The 20,414-nt window shown below is 34.7% G+C and overlaps 1 protein-coding gene across 3 annotated transcripts in view; it reads left to right on the forward strand.

Annotated features, from left to right (window-relative positions):
• The window catches only part of LOC136028166 (serotriflin-like), a 173,264-nt gene that overhangs the window by 64,526 nt on the left and 88,324 nt on the right, over nucleotides 1–20,414 (forward strand). For all 3 annotated transcript variants that reach the window (XM_065705847.1, XM_065705850.1, XM_065705848.1), the window contains 2 exons: nucleotides 11,379–11,515; nucleotides 16,489–16,634. In XM_065705847.1, coding sequence (XP_065561919.1) covers nucleotides 11,379–11,515; nucleotides 16,489–16,634 — 283 coding nt within the window. The remainder of the gene's footprint in view (nucleotides 1–11,378; nucleotides 11,516–16,488; nucleotides 16,635–20,414) is intronic.

Genomic DNA, 20,414 nt, shown 5'->3' on the forward strand with positions numbered 1-20,414 from the left:
TGACAGAAAAAGTCAGTTTGCTGCGGCGCGATCTCTTTTACTGCTTTAAAATGGCACAAAAACTTTCAAATCCAGTTTAAATGAGCTCTGTCTCCAAATTCCAGGGCCACTGTTTCGATGGCACCCATCAGAAAAGAAAAAAAACATAGATCCGTGACCACCCTTCGCAAAAAAAGAAGACATTTTTAAAGACAGATGTTCAAGCATCTAATGAGGTTCTCTCATTACTGAAGTTGATGGTTTAAGTTTCACTATAATTCAAGTGAATTTTACATATTTGGAATCGTCATAAGAATCCAATTCTTTTTATGTATGAAGTATATACACAATTTTTAAAGTTTTGGTAACTATTAGCACGATTTGCTCTTTACTTACAGTTTTTGACTACAAGCTGTTTGAAAATGTGTCTATTGGCTATTTATTGCTAAATTATATTTTTAGTTAAATTTTCAAGCTAGTAACTGAGAATTTTGTTTAAGGAATCTTGGACTAAGAAAATTGCTCCAGTGCAACGAAAAATACCCCCCCTAAAAACAATCATTTTTTTACATCAAATAAGAGGAGATAATTTTATAATATAATAATTAGTTATAATTTTAGTATTTTTTTTGTATATATCACAGGAGGAGAATTCTGTAATTACTCTGCTGAAGCAATGAAACAGTTCGTGGATTCGAATTGTAAGTTAGGAGCGACCCGGCTCAATAGTAACCGAAACTCCAAAAAATGGAATTTTGACACCAATAGATACATCAAAAGAGCCATAGTTTTATGCTGATTTCATATATATAAGTTTCAATAAGTTTAATCTTCCCATCAAAGGTTACGGGTCTTAGATGATTTGCCTTATTTTTGGAAAAAGGGGGAACCATTCCCTAAAAGTCAAAGAATCTTGATGAAAATCACACCGTCTTATTCAGCGTATCGGATAATCCTACTCTAGAAGTTTCAAGCGGCTATCTGAAACGAAAATATAACAGTTCAACATAGGAATGAAACCTTTTAATTGACAGTGAAACAAATATAAAATTTTGTAACTGGATATTTCGAACACATATACAGTGTCCATCATCAGCAGTAAAGTTTTACTGCTAATGATGGACGCTCTATATGGTTTCGAAATATCCAGTTAAAAATTTTTATATTTGTCTCACTGTCAATTAAAAGGTTTCATCCCTATTTTGAACTGTTATATTTTCGTCATGGAAAGGCAGTGTGGTCTTCGAAGTTACCTATCTGAAAAAATGTGAAATTTTGCATCTTCTGCCAGAAGAAAGATCACGGATGCGTCTTTATTTTTTATTGTTTTTTTATTCCCAGGGGTGATTGTATAAGCCGATTCGTCCTAGAATATCGTGAGAGAGCTCATTCGGACGGAAATTAAAAGTTCTAGTTCACTTATTAAGGGACCAAATATTGGAGGGCAACTAGGCCTCTCCCACACCTTTTTTCTCAAAATCGTCTGAGCAAAATTTTGAGATAGATATTTTGTTTAGCATAGTTGAAAGGCCGAACAACTATGCCCTTGGATATATCATGAACCTCCCATAGCCCCTGGGGATAAGTCTTTAAGTTACAAAATTTTCCTATTGTTTAGGTATAGTATTTGTTATTAGGAAGTATGCATACATTTTTCGGTGGTGGGGATTTTCTGCTGGTGGAATTTTCCACGAGGATAATTTTACATGGGGAGCGAAGTTTCCAGAGAGTGAATTTTTCAGGGGAAATTTTACAGTGGGGGATTTTTGTCCAAACTCCTATACGAAATTCATCTTATGTCTTGCTTTCTCTTTGTCGACTTAATTTTGCGCGTGGAGATGTTAAGGGTAATTTTCCAGGGGAAATTTTCACCAGGATTGAATTGTTTAGAGAATAGATCCCCTGGGCAGGAGGAATTTTTACGTGGAGTAATAGCCAGATCTCCTGAATTTATTTAAAAACGATCAGAAACTAAATAAAAAAACAAGTTTTTTCAACTGAAAGTGAGGAGCAACATTAAAACCTAAAACGAACAGAAATTATTACGTGTATGAGAGGGTTACTCCTCCACGACACTTTGCTCTTTAAGCTAAAGTCTAAATCATGTCCCAGTCCTTAAGAACTACTCCTTACGCACTATGTTCGTTTAAATAGAACAATAAGAAGCTGTTGTTTTAAGTACTAAAAAACTTTAGGGTAAAGAGTGAGGTGTTGTGGAGGAGTAACTCCCTTCATAAACGCAATGCTCTCTGTTCGTTTAAGTATTAATGTTGCTCCTTACTTTCAGTTGAATTTTTTTTTATTTAATTGCTTATAAAGGATGTACTGTAAGTTTTGACCCGATCTTGAAAACCCGAGAGAATAATGTTTTAGTGTTGTAGCAACATGAAGAAGCATAAATATACCAAACTGAACAGGATTAAAACCCTTTTCTAATCTAGTCCCCTGTAAAAAAAACTAAAAATAAACAAGCCACACACAATTCTCGAGAGAACAAGTTTAACCCATCGATGATGTTTCTGTGCCATTCTGAAAACTCTAGCCTTTTTATTTGAGCTTTTACCAAGTTTTTTGTCTTTCATATCTGTCAACCAGTATCCACTGTCAAGGTCCATAGCAAAAACGATGAGCTTTAATGAATACGCTAGTAATTAGTTAAAGGCCAAATGTTACTTAAGTGACCAGTAGCGTGAATATGATGTAGAAATCAATTTTCTTAGCTTTTACACAAATAGGCAAAAAGTGACTTCTGAGTTATAAATGGCTTTTGTTAATTTTTCAACAAATCGTATGTAGGAGAAAAAAAATTGTAGTTTTTATATTTCTTGCGTCGACAAATGTCTAGTTATCATAGCGATCAAATACAGTCATTCTCAGATTAATCCAAACTGCCTATTCCTGTTTTCCATAAAATGTGTTTTCCAAATAGGAGTTGCACTATATAGAGGGTGGTTTTGAAATTTTTGGCCCTTTCATTGGGTCCTTTCATTTTTTTATCCTTTTTTAATGGGGGGATCTTATTTGTGGTGAACCGTTCTAATTATCGTGTATTATATTTGTTCTGATGCCTTTTTAGTTTAAATTACTGAATAGTGTTTTTAAACATTACACTAAGTAAGGTTTTTGTACAACATAGGTCTTGATAGGCTTTTTTGCTCTCTTGTTTCATTAACAAGCTAATGCATAAAATCAGCCTGAATATGGCAAATTCTTTCTTTTAAAATGATGCACCCCAAAACAATGATCATTCTTTACATCTATAATCCTTCAGGAATGTGTTATAAATACGTGCTATTCCTGAAAAGTTATCTGACAGAGGTACGATCATTATAGTTGAAAAAAGCACTCCATAGATGGCACTGAAGTTGAAGGGAGAAATATTCTGCAAGCAGCCTAAGTCGGCATGGCTGTGACATAGTAACTAGAAGCGGTGGAAACAATGGCAGAATTTTTTAATGTAGTAGAATAAATTCCACCATTTCAGTCAATAAAAGAAGTTACCCACAATTCATACTCAAAACTTTTTTGAAAATCCACACTCTTTATTCGAAACCAGCATACAATTATACAGTAGAAAATGATAAAATATCACTACCTGTTTTTGAATATTCACCTCCCTCAAAGTTCTAAAACAATTGTGTATTACAGATTGTGAATGCACTAACCATGTGTTATAAGAAAATTCAAGTTATATTTGGGAAATCAACAAATGAAAAAGGAAAAAGAAAATTGAATCTTATATTAGTTTCCCTGACGTAAAAAAGAGTCTGAATTTATGGCTTGTTTCATGACTGTACTTCATCGTAAATCATAATAATAACGCCTAATCGTAATGATAACGCCAATATAATTACGATTAATCATAAGCGTAATGATAACTCTGGAGCACACGGGGTATCTCAAAACTTACTTCTTAAGCAAAGACTTGTGAAGGTTGAAAAAACATCAGATTCAAAATCAGCTTCCGAAATCTTGATTAACTTGACGATGAAGGTGTCGATCACAAAAGTTTAAAACCCTATTATCTTCTTTAATACTGAAAATGGCAGCAACGTTAAAATTGGTAATAAAGGTTTTGTCGAGGTTTACCGGTATAGTATTTTCCAGCACTCAAGTTTTATGCGATACAAGATAATTAGCTTAATTCATGGGTGTGTTTTCTTGGCAGTTCCCTTACCTAGACTTTAAGGCGTTTGTTGGTTTGTGGCTTCCAATTTTCAGTTTTTTTTGTAACCTTCTCACATAGAAGCAGAATAAATCGGATAGAAAATGTAATATCTGCCTCATTAGTTCAGCTTCCAGTGTGGATTCTGCTGCCCCCGAGGCACTTTCTGCTATTGCCAACTTGCTCATTGAAGCAGATACATCTGATTTCTTCCTTTTTTCTTTGAGAACCTGATGTCATTGTAGCCTTCAAATCCCTTTTTCATGCAGCAATGCTCCTTCTTGCTGTTAAATGGAGTGCAAATCGTTGTGCTATTAGGCTTTTTGGGGGATGTATTTGCGCCTTCAAATCTGTTTCAAGATCGTTTTCCAAAATCTAAAGAGACAATTCTCCTCTATAAAAATTAAAAATAAAATCCCTGTTCAAAGTGGAGCCAGCCAAGGATAGATTCTTCTCCAACCGTCTTTACTAGCACTACTACCTAGGTAAGCGAATCTATCCACTTGATCATTATTGATCAATCAGTCCCTTCGGTGTTCTCACTGAAGTAACTCTAACTAACGTCTGTGTTGCTCAATCACAGTAGTAGTAATTATATATATATATATATATATATATGTATATATATTTATATATATATATATATGTATATATATATATATACATATATATATAAATATATATATATATAATAGCTGTTGGGGTGGCGCTTCGCGCCACCCCAACACCTAGTTGGTGGGGGCGCTTCGCGCCCCCCCCCCCAAGCCCCCCCGCGCGCGTAAGTCGTTACGCGCCATATTAGTTACGCGCCATTGTAGTTGTGTCCCTATGTCCCACCTGTGAATATAGATATATATATATATATGTTTTTAACTACGTAAAACTTGCGAATATACAACATTCTTTGCTGTCCCATTGTCTGTGCATATAAATAGATTGTTTACCGACTCTTGAAAATGCAACATATAATGGTCCATGGGAAAACAATCCGTATTCAGATCTATACCTCATGATTCTAATGATTGCCCTTGAGCTTTGTTGATGGTGATTGCTAATCTACCATTCCCTGTGTCGCCATCGTCATTTATATATCCCCTTGTGCCCCCCGGCATCCCCTTTGTAGTTTTGTCCCTGTGTCCCGGTCGTCATTTGTGTCCCGGTGTCCCAGTCTGTGATTTCTCTTTGAGTGTCCCGGGCGTCATTTATATTCCATGTGTCCCGGTGTCTCGGTCGTCATTTATATCCCCCTGTGCCCCCCGGCGTCCCCGTTGTAGTTGTGTCCCTGTGTCCCGGTCGTCATTTATATTCCCTGTGTCCCGGTCGTCATTTGTATCCCGGTGTCCCGGTCTGTATATACATTCGTTTTTTAGTTTTGTTTTTCTCCTTTATTTTTTTCCTTTTTTATTTTTTTTCTTTTTTAGTTTATTTAGATTTTTAGATTTTTTAGTTTTTTTATTAGTTTTAATTTTTTTTTCTTTTTAGTTTTTTTGTAGTTTTTACCTTTTTTTTAGTTTTTTTAGTTTTTTTACTTATATCCTGGTCGTCATTTATACTCCCTGTGTCCCGGTCGTCATTTGTGTCCCGGTGCTTTGTTGATTGCTAATCGAACATTCCTTTTGTCCCGGTCGCTTTCTCTTTGAGTGTCGTCATTCATATTCCCTATGTGCCGGTGTCCCGGTCGTCATTTGTGTCCCGATGTCCCGGTCTGTAATTTCGTCAGTTGAAAACTTATGATGAAATAAATTTTTAATTTTTTCCCTTTTTTTGTTTTTAGTTTTTTTTTATTGGTTTTTACCTTTTTTTAGGTTTTTTAGTTTTTTTCTTTTTTTTTTAGTTTTTTTGAAGTTTTTATCTTTTTAGTTTTTTTATTTTTATTTATATTTTTTTAGTTTTCTTTTTCTCCTTTATTTTTCAGTTTTTTCCTTTTTTTAGTTTTTTTTCATTTTTAGTTCTTTTAGTTTTTACCTTTTTTAGTTTTTTTTAGTTTTTTTAGTTTTTTAGCTTTTGTTATTTTTTTTATTAGTTTTTAGTTTATTTTATGGTTTTTTCCTTTTTTTAGTTTTTTTTTTAGTTTTTTATCTTTTTTTAGTTTCTTTTTTAGTTTTTAAGCTTTCTTAGATTTTTTTATTTTGTTTTCTTTTTTTTTGTAGTTTTTACCTTCTTTAGATTTTTGCTTCTTTTATTTTTTTAGCTTTTTTAGTTTTTTTTTCGTTTTTTCTTTTTAGTTTTTTTGTAGTTTTTATCTTTTTTATTTTTTTGTATTTTTATTCATATTTTTTTAGTTTTCTTTTTCTCTTTTATTTTTCAGTCTTTTCCTTTTTTTATTTTTTTTCTTTTTTAGTTTTTAGTTTTTCTTTAGTTTTTTACCTTTTTTTAGTTTTTTTAGTTTTTTTAGTTTTTTAGTTTTTTTAGTTTTTTTATTAGTTTTTAGTTTTTTTTGTAGTTTTTGCCTTTTTTTAGTTTTTTCAGTTTTTTTTTAGTTTTTAGTTTTTTACCTTTTTTTAGTTTTTTTTTAGTTTTTAGCTTTTTTAGTTTTTTTTTTCTTTTTAGTTTTTTTGTAGTTTTTTCCTTTTTTAGTTTTTTTTCTTATTTTGTATTAGTGTGAAATAATTCAGACGTCATATGCGGACAAACATGACGCCACCTGATCCATCCACAGATCCACACACAGACAACTTATTTTTATATATATATATATATATATATATATATATATATATATATATATATATATATATATATATATATATGTATATATATATATATATATATATATATATATATATATATATATATATATATATATATATATATATATATATATATATATATATATATATATATATATATTGTTTTATTTTTCAGTTGTAGATTTTGTTTACTTTTAGGTTTTATAGATTATTTTAGGTTTTATCTTTGTTCTTAGCGTCGAAGACACTGAGTCTCTTTAGTTTGTCTTTTTGTTTCTACTGGCCATAGTCCCGTTTGTTTCTTTATATTGAGATTTTTCTCAATTTTTTTTTATCTTCTCGGTACCCAAGATCACCTATTCACTTACTTTTCTTAAGACTAGTTTTTGTACCATTTCTTTCACCCTGAAACTCGCCAAACCTTTAAAACTTTACTCATTTCGCTAACATTTTCATCTAGGATGCTTAAATCATTAGCATAATCTTACTTTAGAGAAGTTTTTCTTCCCCATTAGAGTAAAGTCGATCAAAATGATCCATGTGAATGGGGATGGGAGGAAAGTAAAAGAAAAACGGAGAAAGCATTAAAACATGATTTAAGGAGGTGTGAATTCCAGGACTTGGGTAAATTGCCAAAGATCTGGAAGATGCAGCCAGACGGCAAACTAGTGAAAATTTGTACTGGTATATTAATAAATTTAGAGGAAATAGTCAATCTGCACTTCTCCAAGTCAAAGATAGGAACGGGGCCACAATTAATGACAGGAAAGACTTAAACGGAACGTTTTGCGAATGTGCCAAACCGTGATATAGAAGAGAACATAGAAAGAGACATAGACAAGAATGAAAAGTTTGTGACACTTCCGATGTGAAAAAAAGATTTATTTTCAGAAAAAAAATTAGTGACAGTACTAAAAGGATTAAAAATTAATAATGCTGATGGAGTGGTAAATAGGTTTCTTTAAATATGTTGGTTATTAGGTTACAGATAAGTTACGAAAATTTATGAATATGATCATAGGCAGCGCAATAGTGTTGCCTAAGTAGAGCGAATGTGAACACAATGTATTTTTTCGCCAACGCACTTCGTGTAGCAGGAATTGCGTAGAATCTTCGAAAGGAGGTCCTTCGATTTGAAATTAAAAGTTCTAAAGCCCTTTTTAAGATTAAAAAGTGTTTGGAGGGTAGCCAGCCTCCTTCCTCCATCATTTCCCCAAACACATCAAATCAAAATTTGATATACTCATTTCGTTCAGCATAGTTGAAAGGTCCAGTAATTTGCCTTTGGTGATGTCAACCCCTTCCCCCAAAGCCCTCTGAGAAAGGGCTATAAGTTCTGTTAGTTGCCCATTGTATCGTATAAGGTATTTATGAATGGGGTGTTCGTATAAACATCTGGGGGGGCTCTTCCGATTGGAAATCGAAAGTGCTAGTGTCCTTTTTAAAAGTCAAAATTCATCAAGGGTAACCCCCCACGCCCTCATTTCCCCAAATGCATCTGTTAAAAATTTTGAGACAGTCATTTTGTTCGAAATAGTCCAAAGATCATTTGATTGGAAATAGAAAGTTCAAGTTCTCTCTTTAGGACTTGAAAATGATGGGAGAGCAAATAGCCCCCCCCCACGCCCTCTTTCCCAAATGCATCTAATCGAAATTTTGCGATAGCCATCTTTTTCAAAATATTCTTTCTATTTTTTAGAAAGGCCATCTTATCGATAGGCCTTCTTTTTAAAAAAAGTCCAAGATCATTTACTAGAAATAAACTAAATATAAAATTACTAGGCAACCTCTGGAGCTTTCAGGAAATTGGAACTTTCAGGAAAGGATGAGGGAGCTCGTCCATTGGCCAAAAAGATAATATTAGCAAGCTACTACTGCTACGACTACCACTGCTACTACCACTACTACAGCTAAAACTACGGCTTCTATAGCAAGTACTATCAAGGCTGAGTATATTGAAATGAGCATTTGGTGAAATGCTGAGGGGAAAGTTGAACTAAATCAAAAGATACTATGTGCATGCAGAATGTCAAAAGGGCGTACCTCAAGAATGGCTTTGGGTATGCAGATGGAACAGAGAATGCTTAAAGTGGAAGATCAATTGACCTATAGGCAACATGAGCATGCTACTACCAATACTGTTACCACTGCTACTTTTGCTTCTACTACTACTACCACTATTGCTACTATTACTTCTACTACTACTACTACTATTACTCCAACTACTACTTCTATTGTAACTACTTGTAAGGCTAAGAGTATTAAGATGAAAATTCCAGGAAGTATATAAATATAGAAGTTATCAAACGGGCATATCAGCAATGTCATAGCAACGGCTAATTGTATTAAGTTGAAACTTCCAGGACTTAATGAAGGGGATATTCAACTGACAAAAAGGCAATTTGTTAATACTACTGGTACTACAAAAGTACTACTAGTACTACAGGTACTAATCCTACCACTATGACTACTATTATAACTATGGCTAAGGGTATAAAGGTGAAATTTTCAGGGAATATTGATGGGGGCTGGTGAACTTAATTACAACATGTTGTCTGTATGTAGGTTGTCAAAAGGGCGTATCAGCAATATCTTAGGAACGGTTAAATGTGGGAGTTTGAAATTTACAAGGCTTGCTGTGAGGAATGTTGAACTAGCCGAAACACAATATTTGCATCCTAATGCTACTGCCTATACTCATACTACTACATCGGCCACTGCTACTAATGTTGATGCTGCTATTACTACTACTGCTACTAAAGCTAAGGCTACCGCTATTAATTGTAATTGTACTACTATTGGTACTGGTAAACTACTACTGCTACTACAGCTAAGGGTATCAAGGCAAAAAAATTGAAGAATACTGAGACAGTATTGAACTAAATCGAAAAACACTATTCGCAAACAGGTTGTTAAAAAGACATAAGTCTTTTTAACAACGTGCGTTCCTGTGCTTCAGGAACGGTTTATATTAATAAGCTGAAACTTCAGCATGTGTTGAGGCGAGTTGTTGAAGAAAACCAAACCTGCTATGCGCATGCTGCTACTAATACTAATTCTGCTATTACAGCTATTACTACTACGCGAGCTAAGGGCATAAAGGTGAAGCTTTCAAGGAAGTTTTAGGCGGATGTTGAACTAGTTCAAAATGAATTGTGAACATGTAGATTGTGAAAAAGGTAACCGCAGTAACATCTCAAGAACGGATTACATTATGAAGTTGGGCCTTTCATAGCATGTTATGGCGGATCTTGAACTAGCCAGAAGGTACTACGTGTACATTATTAATATGGCTTCTGCGAAAGCTGTAACTAATGACGCTGAATTTATTAAGGTGAAAAGTTTAGGGAACAGTTAGGGGGAGTTTCAATTAAGCGAAAACTCTCTATGCATGCAGAATATTAAAAGGGCATGCAAGCAATATCATAGATAGCAATATCAGACAAACTTTGAAGGAGCTAACAGAAATTAAAAGTTATGGTGCCCTTTTTAAGAGTCAAAAGTGATCGGAGTGAATCAGCCCTCTTCCCAATTCCATTAATTTTCAAAACCCTTCTAATTAAAATTTTACCCATGTTTTTTCAGTGGAACGGTCCAAACTAAATGTTGCTTTAAAACTAAGTCAAAAGTGTGTATGCTGGTTGCCAGTAAGACATCTCAGCAATATCCCAAGAATGACTAAGGGTTTTAAATTGAAACTCTCAGGGCTACTTTTATTACTACTACCGTTCTTACACTGTAACTAAATCAAAAGAGTGTAAGTGTATGCGGGTTGTCAAAGAGCATAGAAACTTTTTTTAGGGAAGGGTATTAAGTCTTATCTTTAGGTCATCTTAAGAAGATTTAAAACTAAACTAAACAACATTATTTTTGTCCAGAGTTTGGAAAAGGTGCAGGCCTTTACTGTCAAAAAAATTTCTAAACATTATCTCCAGCATACAAATAGCAAGTCAAACAATGGATTCTTCTAGAAAAATAAACGAAAAGATTTAAAATATTATTCTTCTTCCAGGAAAAAGACCATATCAGTAAAAAAAACAAATACAAATTAATGTAAAGACTTTTCCAAAAAAATATGTTTTTCAAAGAAAAGTAAAGTGCTCCATTAAACCAAAAAGACAGAAATTAATTCAATTAATCATCCAAGCCTAAAACTAACACAAATTACTACCAGTAAATAAATAAAACCCAAAACGAACATAAATTAAAATGAATAACCGATTCAAACTCAAAACAATCAGAAATTAGCATGAGTAAGGGGGTCACCCCCATACCTTACGAACACCAGAACGTAATTTGTACTTTATTGAAAAAAAAACTTTTGCTGAGAACAGTTAGCAATAAATGGGACTGCAGAAACATGCGTTTTGTGCCAATCTCGTATATGAGATTGAATAGTCAGATTAAAAAACAAAAGACAATATTAGGAGTAGCTAAATATTATAATATTTAGTGATATTTAGTCAATATCTTGTGATTTTGGTAATATCAATATTGATCATTTTAATATTTGTTATTCTAATTAATATTTTCATTATTTTCAGGACCTAAAGTTTATGGAGAAAAAATGTCCTATTCAATGATTGACCCAAAACTTCGTAGTGTCCAACGGAAGATAGTTACTATCCATAACAGATTGAGGACTAAAGTACAACCCCCTGCATCAGATATGCTCGCAATGGTATGTTTTTTTTATATTTTTAGCCCTATATAGCGGAATACAATAATCCATTTCAAATTACATTTGTTCTTCTTAAAGAACAAATGAACTGATGTTAATCTTAAATCCTTCTCAAATTACATTTGCTCTTCTGAAACGCTATTGTTTCTATCCACGAAATAGTTTTTGCTTCAGTTTTTAACGACTCATTATCGACAAAGTCTTAAGTCGTGTTTTTTGTGAGCATTGGCATTATTTATTGTTATTAGTAAGGTCCCATGGACCAGTTTGCTTACCCTGAAAGTTTCACGCCGTGCCGTCTGGAGAAAAATAATATTCGGCCCATTTTTGCGTTTCCCGAATCGACACAAGCAGCTTTCTTCAAAATGTTTTTTTCCTCTTAGACAGTATACATGCCCAGAAAACTGGTAGTCGATTAGGGATAAACAGTATGTTTAGCCCTCCGCTGCCCCTGTCCTAAGTTAAGATTTGAGGTCTAATTATTCCCCTTCCCCACCAAAAATATCCCAAGAATTTCAACTTGATTTCCCAGAGGTATCCATTCCCAATATATTGCTATTTTTGATAGTGTTTGATACATAGTGTCTTTTTATTCAACCCGATGCCTAACCGTGAATACATTCTAAGTCCTGTAGTAGCTTGTGGTGTGAAAACGTCTAGTTTGACTCGAGATAAGAGATATTTAGCTTTCTTTCCCAACCCAAAACTTAAAATCCCCATATTCCCCCTCCCTTTCTTCTCCTACAATACATAAAAGCTTCAACATCGTCATCTGAGCCGTTCCTGAAATATTCTGGTTTTGCTTTTCGATTGCCAGGATGTACATAGATACTTTTGAGATTATACCTCTAGCTTCTCCCCCAAGTCATAAAGGACTGTTTCTTTGCTTCCCTCTTAAAATCACCTTAGAGTCTCAGCTTGATCACACAAACCGTTCCCGAAATATCCCATGTACATCATTTTGATGTCCTGGCAACTCATAGTTTCTCTTGATTTACCTCACTATTGCTGTGCATAGATATAAATCCCATACAAGTTTATTGTGGAAAACTGTTTGTAAATAAGGGTCAAAATTTGTTTGCTTCTTCCTTCTTCCCACACAAAATTTTGGTCCCCTTGATTCGCCCTCCTACCATCTTGTCTTCAACAGTATTTACAAGTTTGAGCTTTTAAGTCCCATGTGGTTTCCGACAAGTGACAGATATTCTATTCCGATAACCTGGATGCACGTAAGGGCTTTTGATTTAACCCCACCCTTTTCTCCAGGTCACAGCTTAAAGGCCATCACCCCCCCCCCCGTTGTCTCTACCTAAATGTTTCAACTTGATACCCAAAGCTGTTCTCGAAATTTCTAGATGCGTCATATTGATAGTCTGGCAACATACCCGGCACAAAGTTTGAGGGTTACTGATACTGATAGCCCAGAGAAAAGTGTTAACTAACTATATACAAATTAATAGTAATAATTGGGTAGAAAATATAAAAAAAGCAAGCTAAAAAAGTTGATCGTAACCTACTACGCTCTACTTAAAAAACAATTTTACAACTTAAAAATTTTTCTGTTGAATCCGTATAATAATTACTCCTTCTGAATTAGTGCTAATTGAGAATTCTGTTTTTTTTTTACTGGACAAATTATGTGAAAATGCATTTTAAAATTGTTGCTCATTCTTGGCAGAGTCGTATCCGGGATTTTTGTTCGGCAAGGTTATTTTCTTCGGGGAGAATCCAACCCCTTTGGATACGGCCTTGATAATGGGTCATGATTCGGTCTTAACTCGGTTACTGCTAGTGCTACAATTATGATGATAGGCTGCTAATCTTCAGGTAAAGTTTTTTTTTTCACGATAATGATTTTTATGGTGTGATGTTTCTGTCTCCTATCCGTCTAAAATCTGAAAATGAAACCGGAAAGTACCATTTTTGGTTTCATACGGCAGTTTACAGTGGTGGTACCATGGCTGATTTTTATGAGCTATACATTCTAGATGATTCATTAACGATTGATCTAAGATATTCCAGTAACCTACTAGCACTGGTAGAAAAAAGGGAGACCCACTTGATACACATTCAAAAAAATCCACTTTTCTCGTTTTTCAAAATGGTCGGGAGGATGTATACCTCTATTGGAGGGATTTTAACGATTTCAAATTCTGTGGATTACTTTTTTTTTCGATGTGACACAGTTTTTGAACGGTTTCAGGCTCTTTTCGAAATCCTCCAGGATTTGATTCCATAATTTCAAATTAAGATCCTTTTGAATCTAAATAAAACTTATTATTTCTTAATCAGCCTTAATTGACAAATGTTTTTTCTAGATACAGTAGTTTCTTTGGAAACGTTTTTTTCCAACTTTCGGTTACTATGGGCCGTGATCCTCTCTTTACCAACTTCCATTTATTGCTAGAACCAAGTTTAAAAGCTAATAGACTTATTTTGTGTTTGGGAGTTGGGATGAATACAACCAATTGTTTGTGAATGCTTTACATCAGTTTACAAGAAAAAGGTAAGGCAATAGCTAATACAATTTGTCTTTGCTACTGGTTCAGACTAAATCCTTTATCAAGCTTTTATTCAGAATGTGAAAGAGACTTGACTTTTGTAAATGGTCTTTGTATCCAGCCAAACGGTAGTTACGTGTTATACCGACAACACTCAAGAAGTGAAGTTGGGGTATTCATAATGAAATATACCTAAATACGATGAAAATATAATACTTTAGTAACAAAATTATGGAAACTGCAACAGAGAATTATGGAAAAAAGGCCGCCCAGAGTGCATTATATTAAATACCTAACCTAACCAACTCTATATATTTAATATAATTATGCCTGCATAGCAGTTATCTCACTCTGGCTAAGCTGATTATCTGAGATTGCGCGCAGAAAACCGATCATGCGAAATGTGTTAGCTATGATTATTCCGATATGATGAAATAAAAATTGTCTTCTAACTTCACACTATCCAAATACTCTACCCCCAACCACCCCCCTAATGTGCAAATATATAGCCTCAATTATATATTTCCCATCTAATTTGTCACTTATCTTTTTCTTTTCTCACGCTGATCAGAAAGAAACTAGCGAAAGAAACCCGTTCACAGTGCGTCAATGTATTAACAACTTGAGCGGCAGGGGTATATCACACAAGTACCCAAACTTCTTGAGAGGCGTCGGGATAACATGTAAGTAACGGCCAAACTTCAAATTCTCAGTTTGGTCTGAACACAGAACAATTTGGTCCACAAACCATTATAGCTAAAGAATGTGCTTATCGTGATCAATCTGTAAATTTAATTAAAGAGCTATTTATTCTAATTTTTACTATTTGTTCCAATTTTTTAAGAATGACCCCTGAATCACAAAAGCCGTTTAATTAGAATATACTGCTCTTTTGAAAGTACTAAAAAAACTTTAGTGTAAAGAGCGAGGTATTGACTAGGGAGTGAATCCCCGCAGATACGTTATAATTTCTGTTTGTTTTATGCTTTAATGTTGCTCCTTACTTTCAGTTGAATTTTTTTTTAAATATCTGAACGTTTTAGATAATGCTGGGAAGTCCAGTGCCCCTTCATAAGAAATTACCTTCCCCCGTGAAAGCTTCCTCCATGGAAAAAACCTCCCACGCCCCCCCCGCCCTTCATTAGAAAAAATACCCCTGAAAGCGGCTGTAGCCTATACTTTCCAGTGACCAATGCTATATGTAAACAATGGGCAAAGCTCATAACGTGCAGCCCTTCCCCCGGGGACTGTGGGGGATTAAGTCATCCTCAAAGACATAGTTATTGAATTTTTCGACTATGCTGAACAAAAAGGCTATTTCAAAATTTTGATCGGGGAAAAAAATGGCAAAAAAAGCGTGGGAAGGGAACCAGTTGCCCCCCCCCCAAATTTTTTGTCACTTAAAAAGGACACTAGAACTTTTAATTTCCTTTCGAATGATCCCTCTTGCGATATTCTAGGGCCACATCACCCCTGGAAAAACAAATAAAATAAAAAATAAACACGTATCCGTCACCTTTCTTCTGGAAAAAATACAAAATTCCATTTTTATTAGGGTTGTGCACCATCCCCCTTTATACTAAACGTTTTGATGGACTTTGTCTTAAGGAGCACAGGAAAGACAATGGGACACCACGGAATCAAACGGGGAGGAAAACTTCTCCTAGGCTTAGATTATGCTGATAATTTAAGCATCCTAGAGGAAAGTGTGAGCAAAATTAAAGAGGTTTTGCGAGTTCAGGGTCCTAGAATAGGTTTGAAAATTAATGTTAAGAAGAATAAGTCACTAAGGCTAGGAATCAGTGACGATGAAAAGATGACGTTGGGTAACGAAAAGATTGATCAGGTGGGCAGTTTCACTTACCCTGCTAGTATTATTAGTAAAGACGGTGGGAGTAGTGGAGATGTTAAAAGTAGAATAGCCAAGGCTCAGAATGTTTTTTAAACTTAAAAAAAGTTTGGAAGAATAGAGTCTTTAAACCAAGATTAAAATATTGGAAAGTACAGGGATGACAGTGGTCAAATATAGATCTTAAGCATGGGTACTCCGAAAAGTGGATGAATATTTACTAAACGTTTTCCAGAGAAAAGGGTTTCGGTTACTATTGAGCCGGATCGCTCATTAGTTACAGTTTGCTATCACGAACTGTTTGACTTTATAGGCAAATGTTAACTCAAATGCTGCTTACATTTTGTTTAAAATTCCTCAGAAAATGTTGTAACCAATAGTCTATTCCAAGTTTGATGTGGTGTTGCAAGACACGTTATATTGCCTAATTTCAAGTGTCAAGTATTACTTAAACTATCTCCATTTATTTAACATAATTCTTTATCGGGTTTCCTATTGTAAACCGTTCAAAGCTCCCTACGAATTGAAAACCTGCTGCTGAGTATCACACACCTTTATTTAAAGTAATGGGTAATAATTAAGCTTATTATCTATGCAAACTGATGTGTAGCTATTTATTTTAGACTTGGCACAAGGAAGCTGCCCAGGACGCCCAGCGCTGGGCATCAAAATGTCGGCTTTTGACTCATGACTCAATTACCGGAAGATGGGTGGAAGATTATGGATCTTGTGGACAGAACATCTTTGTGTCGACACATCTTGTACCTTGGTAAGATTGTACTGTGTATGTTTACTTATCAGCGATGCAACAGAAACTCTGTCTCAAAAAATAATAGTGCTTGTATGATATAGGCCCTACCTAATATGCTTCTAATATGTTTCTCTGACGCTCAAACCTAATGAATTATACCTAAGTATGATAAAATTATAATACTTTAGAGACGAATTTGTGCTACATATTTGCACATTAGGGGAAGGGAGGGGGGTGAAATATAGTGGGTCTGAATGCATATTGTGTTAGGTACAATTGTTCCGCATATTATGAAGAAAGAATTGTTTTACGCTTTCACACTTTCCAATTGGAAAGTTCACACTTTCCAATTAATCTATCCCCCGTTTAATGTGCTAATACATAGCCTAAATTAAATATTATCTATTCTGTCACTTCTCTTTATCTTGTCTCGCGCTAAGCTGAAAGAAGCAAACGAAAAAAAAAAAAAAAAACGGTTCTATAATGCGCCAATGAATGAATATCTTGAGTGGTAGGGGCTATATAATACAAGTACCAAAATTATTTAGATTCTAAAAATATACATAGCCAATTTTATATCTTTAAGGTAATTCTGCTTGATAACCCTTGTCTTTGCTTCAGAAGTTTAGTATAATTGTAAGCATAGCACAGAATTTTTGCCTTTCCATTGACATCATTATATTTATCGCTTTATATTATTCTCCTTCAACTAATGCAATAGACTACTTTATTTATTGGCTCCATAAGACCTATCATTAATCCTCTAGCGCGTGCACTAAAAATCTATCATTCTCAAAATTATTGTAAACTATGGACGAAATCAAGGCAATATTCAGATTGAGGGGGGGGGGCCTCAGATCTAAAGCTGTTTTATTTATCTCATCTGCTCTCAAAAATATTTACTTACTTGTTCTTCATGAATTATTTAATTAATAAAGTTGCTCTTCTCGATTAGTCAGCTTTGGGTACACCTAAAGACGTTTGTTTTCTGGCACGCATAATCATTTTAAAAAAGAAAGGAAAACCTATACCATTTGTCTATGTAGTAGTTTTCTTTTACCTATTTTAGGATTATTTTATTGTCTTATTTTACAACGCTGCAAAAGATCTCTGCTCTTCCGGCAATTTCAAATTCCCACGGTATTTTACTATCAAGGTAATAACATCGACATTAATTTTCTAATTAAATGGTAGACGTTGAAAATGTGGAACAAAAACTGAATTTAATCTTACAATGTGTATTTGATTGAGCAGGAATTTAATTTATAAAGCATTGAATAAATAAAAAGCTTTTTTTTCAATTGAAAATAAGTAGCAACATTAAAACTCAAAATGAACAGAAAATATTCCATATGTGAGGGGGCCTGCCCCTTCCCCAACCCTTGCTCTTTACACTAAAGTCTTAAAGATCTTTAAAAATACCTGTCATTCAAACTTAAGGGACCTTGTGTTTGAGTAGTCTTTCTCAAAGAATTGTGACAAAAAGTCAAACTTCTGCGTAAAGTGTGAGAGTTAAATATGAGGCAGCCCCACTAATATGTGGAACAATTTCCGTTTTGTTTTTAAGTTCTAATGTTGCTCAGTACTTCAGTCGACAAAGCATATTTTTTATTCAATTTTTGACCATTTTTAAATCATGCCAGAAACCTTCCCCTTCTTCCCATTAGACGCTTTCCTCTTCACAGAAAATTCTCCTGGTGGAAAATACTCCTGCCCTCCCCCCGACAGAAAAGTCCCCTCGCAAACAATTTCCGTATATGTGCTATTAACTAAGGCTGTATGTAAAAATGGCCAAATTTTTAACTTACAGTCCTCTCCCCTGGGGCCCTGAGGGGGAGAGGCTCCTGTTAAACTCAAGAGATAGTTTTCATACCTTTCAAGTAAGGTGGATCAAATGGCTATATAAAAATTTTGATCGGAAGTCTTTGGAGAAAAAGGTGCAAAGGAGTCAGGTTAGTTATTTTCCAATCTTTTTGATCGACACAAGGGCCTTTTATTTCCTTTCGAATGATCCCTATCCCAGTCTTCAACGACCATTGGTTCAATACCATACCCCCTGGGACCAAAAAAATTGAACACACCTATGTGATCTTTCTTCTGGCAAAATATCCCAAATGTTTGTCGATAGGTGCTTGTAACCTCCACAGAGGGTTCTCTGATATGCTCAATATAATGACCTTATTTTAGTAATATTAATTGATTTTTGGTGATGCTTCCCCTTTTTTCGAAAGTAAGGTAAATTTTCTCAGGCTCGTAGCTTTTGATGGGTTACGTTAAACTTAATGGATTTCTACAATTAGCATAAAAAGGCAATTCTTTTAATGTATGAGTTACAATCAAAGCTCCTTTTTTAAGGGTTTCGGTTACTATTTGGACGAGACATTATTTACAATTCGTTATAACGGACAGTATATTCTGCTTAAAATCTAGAATGCAAAACAGCATAAAAATTGATGCGTTGTTTCCTCTTATCTAGTGCAATAGCTTAATCCAATTTTACTGAGTCACAAGATGCTAAGAAAAATTTTCTAGAATTGTAAGTTTGGAACTTTCTTGATGAATTCTGTATATTTTATTTCTGAACATTTTATTATTAGGCTATTTCCAATTCTTTACTACCATTTTAACATCACGGAACCTCTATCCGTAATCTTAATGCTAAGACCCCAAGCGTTGGAGTGATGATGAGAGACAAATTTAGGATTTCATAAAATAAAACTAGGTACTTGCATGATATACGCCCTACCTGATATTCCTCTAATATGTTTAACTGACGCTCAATCCTAATGAAATATACTATAAGACAAAAAACATATATTTGGGCTATATATTTGCATATTAGGGGGGTTAGGGGTAAAGTATAGTGGGTCTGTATGCCTAATGTATTAGGTACAATTATTTTGCATATTATGTAGTAAGAATTGTTTTCTAACTTTACACTTTCTAATTACTTTACCCCCCCCCCCTAACGTACAAATATATAGCCCAAAGTATATATTTTCATTCTATTCTGTCAATTCTCTTTGTCTTGTCTCACCACAACATGAAAGAAACTAACGAGAAAAAAGATTCTATAATGCGTCAATGAATGAACTTGAACGGTAGGGCTTATATCATACAAGTACCTAAAATTACAGTTGCATAATGAGTAACATCGTATGGTAAATTACTAGTTATTTGATGAATAATATTAGCAGTGAATGAATGAGTCCTTTATTTCAGCAAGAACCATATAAACATATAAATACACAAAGCAAAGGGAGCCCCGATGGAATTGGTTGCCAAGGGACCCTGCTGGGATTGCTCGCTAGGACCCCTGTTGAATTGGGTGCTAGGGGCTCGGTGGCTAGGCTAGGTTAGGGGGTGGTGAAATTTGAATCTATGGAGTCCCTCGATAGAATTGGATGCTAGGGGCCCTGGTAGTCAGGTTGGGCTAGGGAACCGGTGAAATCGGAGGCTAGGGCTCCACTTTGGATGAATTGGATGTTAGAAACCCCAGTGAAATTGGAAGCTAGGTCCATCGCCCCAAATTATGTTAGATGCTAGAGGTCCGGTGGTTAGGGGGCCCGGTGAATTTGGATGCTAGGGTCCCAATGGAATTGGATGCTAGGGCTCCATTGGAATTGGTTGCTAGGGGACCCCGTCAGAATTGGATGCGAATGGTAGGGCTCTCATGGGAGTGCCTATGGTGTCAGTATTCATATGAGCAAAAATAAAGAATTTTGCATTTTTTACAAGAAGAAAGATCATGGATGCGTGTGTGGAGTAGGAAAGTTTTTTGGTTGAAATAAATGTCTA

Source organism: Artemia franciscana, chromosome 6 (genome assembly GCF_032884065.1).
Source record: "Artemia franciscana chromosome 6, ASM3288406v1, whole genome shotgun sequence".
Lineage (NCBI taxonomy): Eukaryota > Metazoa > Arthropoda > Branchiopoda > Anostraca > Artemiidae > Artemia > Artemia franciscana.